At 31.8% G+C, this 14,725-nt stretch overlaps 1 protein-coding gene across 1 annotated transcript; it reads right to left on the reverse strand.

Annotated features, from left to right (window-relative positions):
- Positions 1-342: 342 nt before the first annotated feature.
- Positions 343-8,107, reverse strand: LOC130944516 (carotenoid 9,10(9',10')-cleavage dioxygenase 1). The gene is made up of 14 exons (XM_057872865.1): positions 7,760-8,107; positions 6,313-6,383; positions 6,121-6,135; positions 5,672-5,783; positions 4,840-4,939; positions 4,430-4,492; positions 3,853-3,963; positions 3,587-3,771; positions 2,989-3,127; positions 2,604-2,721; positions 2,394-2,495; positions 1,931-2,182; positions 1,451-1,562; positions 343-526 (listed from the first exon to the last, which is right to left on the reverse strand). The coding sequence occupies exons 1-14, from the start codon at positions 7,970-7,972 to the stop codon at positions 503-505; spliced, it is 1,617 nt and encodes a 538-aa protein (XP_057728848.1). The 5' UTR covers positions 7,973-8,107; the 3' UTR covers positions 343-502.
- Between the last annotated feature and the right edge of the window lie 6,618 nt (positions 8,108-14,725).

A 14,725-nucleotide genomic window follows, 5' to 3' on the forward strand; every position in this document is an offset into this window, starting at 1 on the left:
TAAAAAAAAAGAAGAGAAGAGAGAGAGAAAGGGGTAAAGTTTGGACTTAATAAATCTTTTTAATTTTTTACACAGGGGCTTAATAAATCTTTACTCTGGAAGTTGAGAAATACTCAATGAATTGGTCCCTCCCTCACTCCAGTCCCAACAACAGAACAACTAATAAAATATATTTCATACATGTTCATTGACATACATAATTTTCCTATACATTTCATGAGGATGAGGTGAATATTCACACACATTTTTTAGTACCTCATACGCCCGCTTACTTCTTTACCTACTTGAGCTGAAATAAGATATTCACATTTTCACTAATTTCTGCTCAAGAAGATGCAAAAGTTATGTGTTAAGATGGAAAATTTCTTTATTAATTTATTTATGATAGTGTACTGGTATAAAATAGGTTGTTTCAACATAACACTGGATACATAGTATATAGCAGATACTTGCCTATACATTATGAGATAGTACATAGTGAAGCTGTCAACACTAATCAAAGTTACGCCTGTTCTTGCAGTTGGTCCTGCACATAGATCCATGAAATGAAGAGTTAGCATCATGAACTAATCATGCATACACAGGTTCGGATTGCTCGGAAGGAAAGGAAGGAAAGGGAAAAGTTCAATAAACTCTATTTTACTCTTCAAACCCTTCCCTTCTTTCACATTCCTATGAACTTTTACATTGAAAAAAAATGTAAATTTCCAATAATATGTTTCTAGTATTAAATTCTTAATAATGTAAAAACATTCTGTAAACCACACGCCATTATATAGGTTTTAGCTGTATTTCATAGTTCCTTAGCTTTCACCTTTATACCATCCTTTTTAGAAGGGAAAAAGACATGGGAATTTTATCATGTCTCCAAATTTCCCTCTACCACCCTATTTCAAAGCTCCCCTAAACTGGGGAGTCTCACAGGATTACAATGTAAATTATGAGCTTATTAAATTATTTTACAAGTAAGAAAACTTAAACTCAATTCTTCTCAGTCCTTATGCTTCCTTTTCCCTTTCTTCCTAACTCTCAGTCTCCCACATACAACATAATGCTTTAGAAAAAGCTAAGCATTAAGCAACAATGTAACTAACTCCTTTCGGCCTATTATTGTCGAAGTACCCGCTAGTTTGGTAAAGCTATATGGAGGTACAAAGGAAATGATTACTAGATTAGATTAATCATATAGGGGGTAAATTATATTAATCAATGGCAAGCATAATTTAGGACTTCTCACAAACTTGGAGCTATGACTTCAGTCACAGGCATTTCTGTGACTGAACCAGTAGGTTTGACTGATCTTCCTATTAATTAGTTCATATCAGATAAACCCATAATTTGAGAGATAATGTAATATCCTATAGAATACCCAAATGAACACTACATGCAGTGGGGAAGAGAGAGAAACGAAATTAAAAAAAAAAAGTAATGTGAAGTGAGTAACACTAACCTCTGTCACAAAGAAGGCGTGGAAACCATAAGGAACTCTATGCGGCAGCTCAACAACAGCAACAGGATCTGCTGACATTGTTTTAGCATCGATGACATGCACGAACGATTTTCTGCAGTGTTGTAATTTAATTTAAATTCGGGCAATTAGGTTTTCATTCTTTCGATAGAGGAGACTAAAAGAGAAAGCCATCTCAGAGTAAGTATATAAGAGATGACTGATTTGTGACGACTAGTCATAGTAGCCATGATGGCCATTACTGTAGCAGTTTTACAATTCATAGAGATTCAACGTTTTACATTGACTATCAAATGTTCAAGAGAACCCTCCTCTTTTATCCGAGCTTGGAACAAGCTTTGTAAAAAGTTTGCAACAAGCTCGACATACACAGAATCACAGATTCTCATATAATTCATTCACATTAAAAGAAAAAAAAAACTGCATAAGTAATCATTTGAAATGTCAATGGAAAAGTCATACCCAGTATTCTCATCATGTACAAAACAGATCAAGTATCCATCATCTTCTTCAGAGGTTGTCCCAGGAATACGTGGGACAAAAATAGCCTCGGAACCAAACCTCCCGGGTCCCAAGTCGTAGAGACCCTGAACATTTCCTCCGACTTCAAGCTTTGTTTTTCCAGAGTCCGGTTCGGCATGCAAATCAAATTTAATAATTCCAGTAACTTTTGCAATGCTGTCTAATGTGGTTCCATATACATATCGTTGCTTCCTGATTTTGACAAAGAAAATAATAAACACAAGAGAGGCAAAACAAACTTAAATTTAGTTATCTTAGAACATAATATGAAAACCATATATCGCAGAACTATTATAAACATTGTCCAAGAAGCACAAAGAATGTGACCACAAAACCGTAAACCCTTAACCGAATAGAACGATGACCAAGAAGAAATAAAATGGTCAAAACTTTGGTATCTTACCTGCCAGTGTAGCTTTCATTCACCCTAGGAAAATCAACAGCAGATGCAGATAGTTTCTTTTGAGAAGCTTCGCCAGATTTCATGTTAAATCGCATTTCATACCTTAAAAAAATTGTCAATATATAGTTAATATAGTTATTTACAATAAATAAAAAGTTTAAGTAAATTTGATTCCAATAATTACTAGGTGAAGAAAAGGAGTCTATTTACAGTTCATTTGAGAAATTTTCAAGCTTTTCCTTGACAGTTCCGCTGACCATGTCCAGATCTGGATTCTCAAGGCGGCATGTGATCAAAACAACTTCATCCTCCTCCTCCCATGCATTAGCTGGTTTTTAAAAGAATAAAAGAAAAATAAGGTTGTCAAAAAGGTTGAAATCAACCAGTCAATCAATGAAATGAAAGCAGAGATAACAAGTTGGTTTCACATCCTTTACTTGTATATTGTTCATCCCCATAACCCATCATAATGGACTCATCACTTAAACTGTTAGCAGACAGTTCACCTTTATGATCATTGAATTTTTACTGAATCATAATTGCAGAATGTTTATCATTATCATATATTAAGTAGAAACAGAACATATAAACATACCATTGTGGAATATGAAGCAGTTTGGAAGCTCGAACCACCTAATATGCTTCTCATCCTTAGCATACCGAGGTAGGACCCCAAATCGAGCTTTCTTGGTCGAATCAAATGTGAATATCAATGTCTTATTCTTTACCATTTCCTGAAAAATGGATTTTGATATGGTATGTTCAGTGTAACAGTAAAATTAAAGAGAGTTTATTCAAAAGCTAAAACTATTAGGTGTAAACATTGAAATAGCTTTTATCTCAAATATGTTTTCTCTCAGAAAAATCTTTTTAAATCCTGGGATCACTTTTACAGTGCAAAATTATAATTTAATTAAGAATGGGAGCAGAAAGATTGACCACAACAACTTCAGTTGCTCTATGACCATGTCAGGAACAAACAGTGCAAATTTTTTTAGGCTTGCCATTTTTCCTATAGTCTACCACAATATTGAAATTAGAAAAGCAAAATGTTTTTTATCCTTATAATTATAATAATCATAAATAAGACTCATTTGAGAATCTAAATACCATGCTTGGCATAGTTGAACTATAATTAACTAATTCTTGTTTTTCCCTTTTTCAGAATATATGAATAGAAACACTCGAAATACCTTTGGCCTAAAATACAGAGGAAGATCCATAAATATTGCATAATTTTCTGTGATGGCAAAGTCATGCATCATGATAGGCTCTGCTATTGTTATGGGTACAGGATCATGCATAAAACCATCCTTTGAAATAACTCTGTACGTAATATATGGTGGTGTATGTGAATAGCCAAATGTGAACATCTCGCCTGCAAACAGGATATTCATTTAGTTGGAAATAGGAATAATTATTCCCCTAAATGATTCAACTTAATTGAAGATGGCTTCACCAGTAAATGGGTCAACTTTTGGATGAGCTGTGAAAGAATGGCCCAATCTCTTGTCATAATCTAACAAACCAAGTGTCTGCAAATCACCATCTTCAAAAACTTTAATAGCATCTGCAAAAGTTCAAAAGGACCATGTCAAGCTGTTTGTTTTCCTCTGGACAAAACAATTTAAAATAAAAAAAGAGAAAGGGGGGGGGGGGGGGGGAGAGTATTTTACATCTAAAATTTTCAATATAATTGAAAAAAATAAACACTGAATTTTTAAAAACTTCTGATTATCTTTTTAAAAAAATATTTAAATGTGTGAAAATTTTTTTTTTTTTTTTAAGGGGGGAAATAGTATCAGTAAATATAATGATAACTAGTTGAATCCTCAGGTACAACAAAGTTGTTAATTGAAGTTCAGTGTCTTTCTCCATGAAGGAAAAAATAATTGCTTAGATGATCATGGCTGAAGGATGGCCGAAAACTTAAGGGTTTTCTCAAAACCTTTGTTGAATCCATATAGTGACAGTTAAGATAAAATCAAGAAGTGCGTAGTCTTCATAAGCCTAAAACATATAATAGCCGTACTTACAGGGTTTATCAGCTTCTGAGAGAGCTAGAAGCTTTCCGTGATGATATATAAGAGCTGTATTGGCTGGTATAAATTAGAGATGATTACAAGTTAGTTTCAGATCTTCCAGTCATGGTTTATAAGAAAATGAAAATGAAGAAATACAAAACAAAAAAAGAAAACTTAACAAAGTACATTTATCAGAAACCATCAAGGCTGACCAAAGGATAATGCACTATCTGGTCATTCTAGAAAAGAATTAAGAGCTATCTTGAAATTTGAAAGATCGGTTAGAAGTTTACAGTATTTCGTAAAGTACCGATATTGAATAGATGTCCATGCATGATGTAGCAAGCACATAATGTTCACATACAAAATACATTAAAATCATGGTCTGAATTGGACAGAACAAGATAGATAGCACAATTGACCTGTTCCATTCCCAAAAGACAGATCAAGTACTTTCAATTTAGCTCTCAATATTTGCATGTTAACCATCAACAGTCCAAACAGACCCTTGAGATCTCCAATCTGAAATGACATTTAAGAGTATTTAGCACTTTCTTGTAGAATGGATTTTAGAAGTTGAATGGAAGACTTGACCTTTGCTCATTTAATACAAATTTGGATCCTCTAAAGTGAGGATTTCACTTTTGAAGGTAAAATAAGAAGTTTTACCATTGAAGCAATAAAGTAAAATAACTTCTATTCTTAAACAATAGGGGGAAATCCTTCACCTTATCCCCTAAAGCGAGATCCTCACTTTAGAGGGATCCTTATACAGTTAAAAAAGGATAGAGAAAAAGTAGTAAACAATTGGAAGCATATAGTTTGACTGAATTGAACTTTCGTATGCTCATATTTAAATGAGAGAGAGGTTGATAGGTTCTAGGGGAAGCAATATCACAAAAGTGAAAGATATTGACAATTGACAGTGTCAGAAGCACAATTGATTCAATCAAAGAGTGAATTAGATAAATATTAAAGCAAAATAACCATCAAGAACAGATTTGAAATAGGAAATGTTTGCAATGATGCCCCACTGGTCATACTTAATTAAGAACTACAAATAATACAACTAATCCCATGTGGGCATTCATGTCTGCACACTAAAGCAGTCACTCACTTAATCAAGCATGCAACTCAGGAAAAAGTGCATGCAGAGACAGACTAAAAAAGACAATATTTAAATAAAATAGAAAAAGTAATAATGAAAAAAAAAGAGAAAACAATGACAACAAGTTAGTGCACATGATATCATACCTTCATAAATTTGGCGCCTCCAAAGTACTCTTCCTGTTTAAGACGAGAAGTTTTCACATAACGAGAAACATATGTTGCTTTTCCATCTTTGATACGCAAACCATGAATCATTCTGAAATTCAATGATATGTAGAACAACATCGGAGGGCCATAGTGTAATATAATCAGAGAAAGAGTTTACAAGATTTTGACTTGAGCTTGCTAAGGTATAAAACAATTCATCTGCCTCTACCAACAGCTCAAAAGGCACACAAATGGTTTTATACTTAACAAAGTTTTTCATTCACAATATTTCTCATTGATTTCAATAATAATAATAATATCCACCAAACAGAGCATTCATCCTCGCAGATCTAGGATCAAATATCACCACTCTATTTACATGAAATATTATTCTTGAAGACACTTGAAAGAAATGTAAGTTTGTATGAAGGAAGCAAATTACATACCCATCTCCATCAAACCTGCAAAACGAGAGAGGAGGGTATATTGTATAAGCAGTGCTAAGAATAAACACATTTCAATCCAGATAAGCTGAGACACCTCCAGTTTAAAACTAAATCTTCCCATAAAAATAAATATTGCTAATGGAAAATCAATAAGTTGAAGCTAAACAGATGAAAACCAAAGAACAAAATTACCAGTGATATCCGGCCACAGGAGAAAACTTCGGATTAGGTCCAACCCTGACAAACTCACCATTCAAGCAATCCTACAAAAAGACTTACAAATGGTAAGAAATGAATAACAGCAGTTGATACAAGAAAAGGTACTGATTATAGACATTTTACTTCAGCAATCAGCAAATAGAAATAGTAACCAGTTTTCAAGGGCAGAAAAGCAGAAAACCCAAAAATATAAAAGAACTATTTTCATCATGGCTAGTAAAGCACAAGAAGGTCTATGAATTTGAACTGAGGCAAAAGACGCTACAATAATTGAAGGACTGTAGTTCAAACAACTAAAATTGGAATAGACCTACGTCAACATTAACAATTAATGCCTAGTATTTTCCTCCTCCTCAAAGTTATATGGATTTCTCATTTTTAGCTTTCAATTATCTATCAGCGTGAATATATGAAACTTTCTTCAGTTGCACTTAATACTTAAATAATGTCATAATACCAAATCTAAACACCTTTGAAGATGATTTCAATTAATTCAGCCAGTTTACTATGAGAAAGCGGCAGCTTCAATGCTTATTAACTACTAAGCACCAAGTCCTGTATAAACAGTCCTAAGATCATAGCATAACATGCTCAGTAAAATCAATTGACAAAAACTAACTACACAGCGAAAAATACTGAAAGCTTATCAATAAAACAATTCAGTTGTTGCACTGATTTCTATAATATGCCATAGAGACACACTCATTAAATACATTGGAGTCCCTCTTAAAATTCCCAGGAAGCTACTTATGTATATATCTTCCCTCATAACATGGCAAGATCCAAATCCTATATTTATTTATTTTAGTTAACTGGATCCAAATCCTTTGCAAAAAGTTACAGGCTAGGATAAAATAATAAATAAATAAACAGAAATGTTTTGATGTTTTCAACAACCATTATTGCAGAGGTCAACAACTTCTATTATCTATTTAGCTTTGGAAGACTTATGCAGGAAAGTTTACAAAACAAGAGAAAAAATACTAAATCCAAACCTTTTGTTTATCCAATTCTTCCTACGTCTTTTTTAAAAAAAATTAAAATAATTATTCAACCATACTAGGCATACAAAGAAAATCAGCCACCAAATCAACCACTCATAATTAAAATGTAAAATACATATTGAAAATATGTAAAACAACACATGTATTTATACTCAAATTATTGGTGGTCGATTTAGTGGCTGGTGTTAACATAGCATTTTTTTAATCATTTTGTTCATCATAGATATAAATCCCTTTCCTTTCTTCATCTAGCTTTGGTTTCCACAACCAAACCAAACCAACATATGAAACACAAACACACAAGACTGTTAAGCTATGCTGTACAAATTAAATACAAAAAAAAAAAAGTTACTGGCACTAATTATTCAAAAATTTCAAGAAAGAATAATCATATGATAATCTTGATAGTAACTAACCGGGAGGTGGCCGGTGAGTGGAAGATCCTTAGTCGGAGGGGTTTCATCGGGAAGAGGTGCGAAATTACCAGTGAGGTAGTGATGTGGGAGTGAAGTGTCATACATCAACTTCACTATAAGCTTCTCCAACAAGTCTATCACTTTTGACGTGAAACCATTGCTCGGTTTTGGTTCAACCGAAACTATCCCGTTCCTCTTCTTCTCTTCCTCCATGCTTATCTGATCCTCTCTCTCTCCCTCTCTTCTTCCCCCGTTCTTATTCTGGAACTAACATAAATATATGGTGGAGTTTCTTGTTTTGTTGTGTGTACATACTGACATTCATAGGAGAATTCACCAATCGCCACTCATTTTAGTTGGGTTAAAAAAATGAATTTATTAGATAGGAATTCTCGAATTTAGAGGTCACGATAAAACTGATAAATAATAAAATAAAAACAATTATTATTAAATTTGTCATTCTTAATATTTATTATATGAATTTCACTATTTTAATTTAAGGTAGAATTTTTAATTCTATTATTTCATTAATTTTTTTATGAAAAAATATACGTTGCCAAGACTAAAGTCGGCCAACTATTATCGATAATAATTAAAAATAATTTTATATAATTTTATAATTCAATTAGAAATTAATGTGGGTCCATGATATAGCATTGTAAAGGATTGTGAAACTTGTAACCATGTATGAGGCCACTAGAAGTCTAGAACGCTGAACGCCTTCTGACCCGATCACGCAACCCTAATTCTGTTTTTCATTACCGACCGTGTCTCCTTCGTAAAATATTTTCAGTCATCGGGACATCGTCATGATCAGTCGACGGTGACCGTCTCTCCCCCAGATCTCACTTGATTGCACCAACACCCCTGTGGAAAAGAGCTGCGACGTGAGTGCATGAGGGTGTCGCGCAACTCTCTTCTCCTCAACCATCCCCATTAATTTCTCTATCCTGAATTTGTTCACGTCCATTTTACGACTTTAAGACGTGATCTTATGTCTTAACTAAACCCTTGAAATAAAAACATTTTTAATAACTTTGTATTTGTCGTAAAATAAATAAGAAATATATAATAAATATAAAATAAAAGAGTTGTAAATAAATAATTTTAGTATTAATATTTTTTATAATTATTATCTCAATATAATAGATATGATTAATATATTTATTAATATTATATATATTACTAATATACAAGTGAGAAGAGTATCTGATAGTACAAAGGGGAGATAAAAAATTTTATTATTGATCGTGAAACCTCTATTTATATACATACTGATACTAACCCTTACTTTTTCAAAGTTCATTTATTTAAATTTGTCTTGAAAATTGATTCCTTCAATATTAAGAAAGTTGGCTGCCCAAATCATGGTCATCCACATCTTTATGACAACACTCCTTTTTAGATGACCATTTAGGATTATACTTCATTAAAATCTTACTAAAGAAAATTCAATGAGAAAAAATTTTAGTGAAAGAAAAAGAGTACAATATTCTTTGTGATGGGAAATGCCTCGTTAAAAACCTTGTAAAAAAAATCCAATGAAAAAAACCTGACCAAGGAAAAAAGAATACAGTCTTCCCTTATTGTCGACATCATTTAATATCTCAAAATAAACGCATCCCAATCTGATATACCAATTTTTCAAAAGAGAATTTCGGGAGTGACTTTGTGAATAAATCTGTCAGATTGTCACTTGAGCGGATCCGTTTGATATCAATTGTCCTTGATTTTGAAGATCATGAGTGAAGAAGAATTTGAGAGAAATATATTTTGTTATATCACCTTTGATGTATCCACCCTTAAGTTGAGCAATGCATGTTATATTATCTTCAAACAAGACAATTGGGGCTATCTTATGATCAATCAGTCCACATGATGACAGAATATATTGGATCAAACTTCTGAGCCAAAAATACTCGCGACTAGCTTCATATATCGCTAGTATTTTAGCATGATTAGAGAATGTTGCCGCAATCGTCTGTTTTGTGTACCTCCGTGATATAGCTATACCACCATATGTGAATAAGTATCTTGTTTGAGATCTCCCTTTATGTGGATCAGACAAGTATCCAGCATATGCATAGCCAACTAATTGTGACTTGGATTCATATGGATAAAACAATCCTATATCAGTCGTTCCATGAAGATATCGAAAGATTTGTTTGATTCCACTCCAATGTCTTCTGGTTGGAGAGGAACTATATCTTGCTAGTAAATTCACAACAAATGATATATCAAGTCGTGTATTATTAGCAAAACACATTAGCACTCCAATGGCAATAAGATATGATACTTCAGGACCAATGATATCTTCATTTTTTTCTTTAGGACGGAATTGATCATTTTCCACATATAAAAATCTTACGATCATTGGGGTATTCAAGGGATGTGACTTAGCCATATAAAATCTCTTCAAAATATTTTTTGTGTATGTTGTTTGATAAATAAAAATTTTATTTTTTGTATGTTCGATCTGCAGGTCGAGACAAAATTTAGTCTTTCCAAGATCTTTCATCTCAAACTATTCTTTAGAGATTTTATAATAGTTGGAATCTCTTTAGGAGTTCTAATGATATTTAAATCATCAATGTACACAGCAATTATAATAAATTCAGATGCAGATTTTTTTATGAAAACACATGGGCAGATATCATCATGATTGAATCCCGTTTTGGTCAGATACTCAGTAAGACGATTATACTACATTTGTCCAAATTGCTTTAGACCATATAAAGATTTTTGCAATTTAACTTAGTATAACCCTTGCGAATATTCATTGGATGGTTTAGATATCTTTAGTCCTTCAAGAACTTTCATATAGATATCACGATCTAACGAGCCGTATAAGTAAGCTGTTGCCACATCCATTAAATACATATGTAATTTATGATATGCGGATAAACTGACCAAATAACGTAATGTTATTGCATCCACTACAAGGGAATATGTTTCTTCATAATCTATACTGGCCTTTGTGAAAAACCTTGTGCCACAAGTCGGGCTTTGTAGCGCACAACTTCATTTTTCTCATTTCGTTTTCTCACAAATACCTATTGGTATCCAACAGGTTTTACATCTTCTGGTGTATGGACTACAGGTCCAAAGACTTCACGTTTTGCAAGTGAGTCTAACTCAACTTTCATGACTTTTTTTCCATTTTGGTCAATCATTCATTTGTCAGCATTTTTCGACTAAACTTGGCTCAAGATCCTTATTTTTATACATGATATTTAATGTAACATTATATGCAAATATTTCATTGATAATTGTCTTATTTCGGTCTCATTTTTCTCCTGTAAATACATAATTTATCGAGATCTCGTCATTTTCATAATTTCTAGGTACCTGAACGTCTTCCGGCGTTAAAATTATATCAGAATTTTGGACAACTACATATGTCTTTACTATGTCTTTTTCGATAGTAATAGTATTTACCTCTTTTCCTTTTCGATGATTTTTGTCTTTGGAACCGACAGGCCTGCCACACTTCTGGCATGAATTTACTTCAGTAGCTATTTGTCCGACTGGGACATCAATTCGAATTGGGGCATTTTTCGCTGGTATATAAGATTTGGTTATCCTCTTTGTATCGAAAAATGTATCAGGCAATTTATTTGCTATTATTTGCAAATGTATAATCTTTTGAACTTTTAGTTCACATTGCCCTGATCGGGGATCTAAATGCATCAACGATGATGCATTCCAATTAAGTTCCTTTTTCAGGAAGTTTATTCTCTCCCCCTATTATTGGACATTTTGATTCATCAAAATGACAATTCACAAATCGGGCTTTAAATACATCTCCAATTTGTATCTCAAGATATCTTACTATAGAGGGAGAATCATATCCAACATATATCCCAAGTTTTTTTGGGTCCCATTTTAGTGCGAGAATGTTGTACAATAGGAACATATATCGCACATCCGAATATTTTTAAATGGGAAACATTTGGCTGCGGGCCAAAAGCAAATTGCATAGGAGAGAACTGATGATAACTTGTTAGCCTCAAACGAATGAGTGATGCGGCATGTAAAATAGCATGCCCCAAACTGAGGTTGGGAGATTTGTTCTCATGAGTAAATGTCTAGTAATCAATTGGAGGCGTTTAATAAGTGATTTCACTAACCCATTTTGTGTGTAAATATGAGCTACTAGATGTTCAACACTTATTCCATTAGTCACACAATTAGCATTAAAGGCTTGGGAAGTAAATTCACTAGCATTATCGAGACGAATTATTTTGATTGAATTTTCTGAAAATTGTGCTTTTAATCGAATAATTTGAGCAAGTAATCTCGCAAACGCCAGGTTGCGAGAAGACAATAAGCACACATGTGACAATCTCGAAAATGCGTCTATTAGGACCATAAAATATCTAAAAGATCCACATGGTGAATGAATAGGTCCACATATATTGCCCTGAATCCTTTATAGAAATTCATGGGATTTAAATCAAATATTTACTGGTGATGGCCTTAAAATTAGCTTTCCCTGCGAACATGCAGCACAACAAAATTTACTAGATTTAAGAATCTTCTCGTTCTTTAGTGAATGTCCATGGGAGTTTTCAATAATTCTCCGCATCATTGTTGTTCGCAGATGACCGAATCGGTTGTGCCAAGTTATGAATTCATTTGGGCTAGTAAACTTCTGGTTTACAATGGCATGTGATTCAATTGCACTAATCTCGGTATAATATAACCCAGATGAGAGTGAGGGTAACTTTTCTAATATAACATTTTTATTTAAATCTTAAGTTGTGATACATAAATACTCATGATTTTTCTCATTCATTGTTTCAATATGATATCCATTTCAGCGAATATTTTTAAAACTCAACAAGTTTCTTAGAGACTTGGTAGACAATAGTGCATTATTTATTATAAATTTTGTTCCTCCAGGAAAAAAAATTATTGCTCTTCCAGAGCCTTCTATCCCATTGCATGAGCCAATAATAGTATTAACATATTCTTCTTTTGGTACAAGATGGGTAAAACATATATTATTTTTGAGAATGATGTGCGAACTTGTAATATCCGCAAGGCAAATATCTTCACTATATGTCATTGCCATTCTCTTCAAAGATAAATAATAATAAAATGAGTAGAAATATTTACGCAATAAAATTATTTTCTTGATTGAAAATATTTTTCTAAAAAGTAAAATATATACTAAAAATTTTATTATTATTATCTTAGCACAATAATTTTAAAATTTATAAATATTTTATTAAACATTATTTATATACATCGTACTTGCAATTCAAATGCATAGAAAATAAAACTTAACAAAAAGTTCTTTACATTATTTATTTACATGAATACTTAACAATCTCACATATTAAACTATTATATTATTGATCAAATGACCAATATTTTCTTCAGAATCCTCAAAGAAATCAGATACATCATAATGAGTGGTGAAATTTTCAGCATCATTTGAAACAAAATCCGACTCCTTTCCTTTGCTGTCTTTTTTCAAAGATGATTGATAAAGATCGACTAGGTGCCTTGGGGTACGACAGGTACGTGACCAATGACCATTTCCACCACAACAGAAATATTTATCCTCTATTGATTTATTTTGCTCATTGTTCATTTCTTTATCCCACTTCTGGTGAGATCCTTAGTAAACATAATTCCTTTTCGTTCCATAATTTTTCTTGTTACTAAAACCTTGCCATTTATCTCTTATGGGGTAATGATTTGCCGCATTTGCTTCAGGAAATGGGGCGGCCCTAACTGGACGCGCTTCATGATTTTTTAAAAGCAACTCATTGTTACGTTCAACAACAATAAGGCAAGAAATTAATTCAGAATATTTTTTAAATTCTTTTTTCAATACTGCTGCTGTAGGAGCACATTCGAGGTATGGAAGGACGAAAAAGTTTTCTCTAACATATCATTATCAAATATATTTTCTCCACATAATTTCATTTGTGAGGTGATTCAAAACATTGCTGAATTATATTCATTTGTGGATTTAAATTACTGTAGACGCAAGTGCGTCCATTCATATCGGGCTTGAGGAAGTATCATCGTCTCTTGATGATTGTACTTTTCTTCAAAGTCTTTCTACAGATCTACATGATCTTTTAATGTGAGATATTTATTTTTCAATCATTCGTCAAGATGACGACGAAGAAAAATCATAGCTTTGCCTTTATCCTTCTGGGATGTATTATTTTCAGTTTTAATGGTATCTCCAAGATCCATTGAATCAAGATGAATTTCAGCATCTAATATCCATGATAAATAATTGTTTTTAAATACAGTGGCAGAGCTTGAACAGAAATTTTTGAGGAGGCCAATATATAATTTAAAAAATAAAAAATAATATGTTGTATTTTTATTTTAGTTATAAAGAAAAAAATTAAACTAAATATATTGAAATCGTTTTAAATAATTTGTACCAAATAAATAATAATAATTTAAATATTTTTTATATTGATGTTATTTATCATAACATCTTTTATTTTCATCTTTTTTATTTGAATGATATAGTCAAAATTAAAACTAACTATTTCTAGGATTTCATTCTAAAGAAATAAGATCAAACAAATAGTATCAAAATTATTAATTAGTTATGATTATTTAAACTTTTAAAAGTTATATACTTACATTGAATCATTTTTTTTATGATTTATTAGAGTAGTGAAACTATTAATAGATGTTGATATTATAGATTATGTATTTTTTTTAAACATTAGTCTTCCTCTTAAAAAAGATATAATTTTTTTTATTTTTATCATTATATTTATAAAAAAATTAGAATATATAAAATATTAAAAATGCAAAAAAAAATTATCATTACAATGATAAATATTAAAAATTATAATATACGCTAATTGATAATTTAAATTTTTTTTATGGATAAAAAAATTCAATTAAGAAAATAGAAAAATATAAAATAATATTAAATAAATTGATAAAAAAATTATTTAATTTTTTAAAGATAATACA

The sequence above is a fragment of the Arachis stenosperma genome, chromosome 8 (assembly GCF_014773155.1).
Source record: "Arachis stenosperma cultivar V10309 chromosome 8, arast.V10309.gnm1.PFL2, whole genome shotgun sequence".
Lineage (NCBI taxonomy): Eukaryota > Viridiplantae > Streptophyta > Magnoliopsida > Fabales > Fabaceae > Arachis > Arachis stenosperma.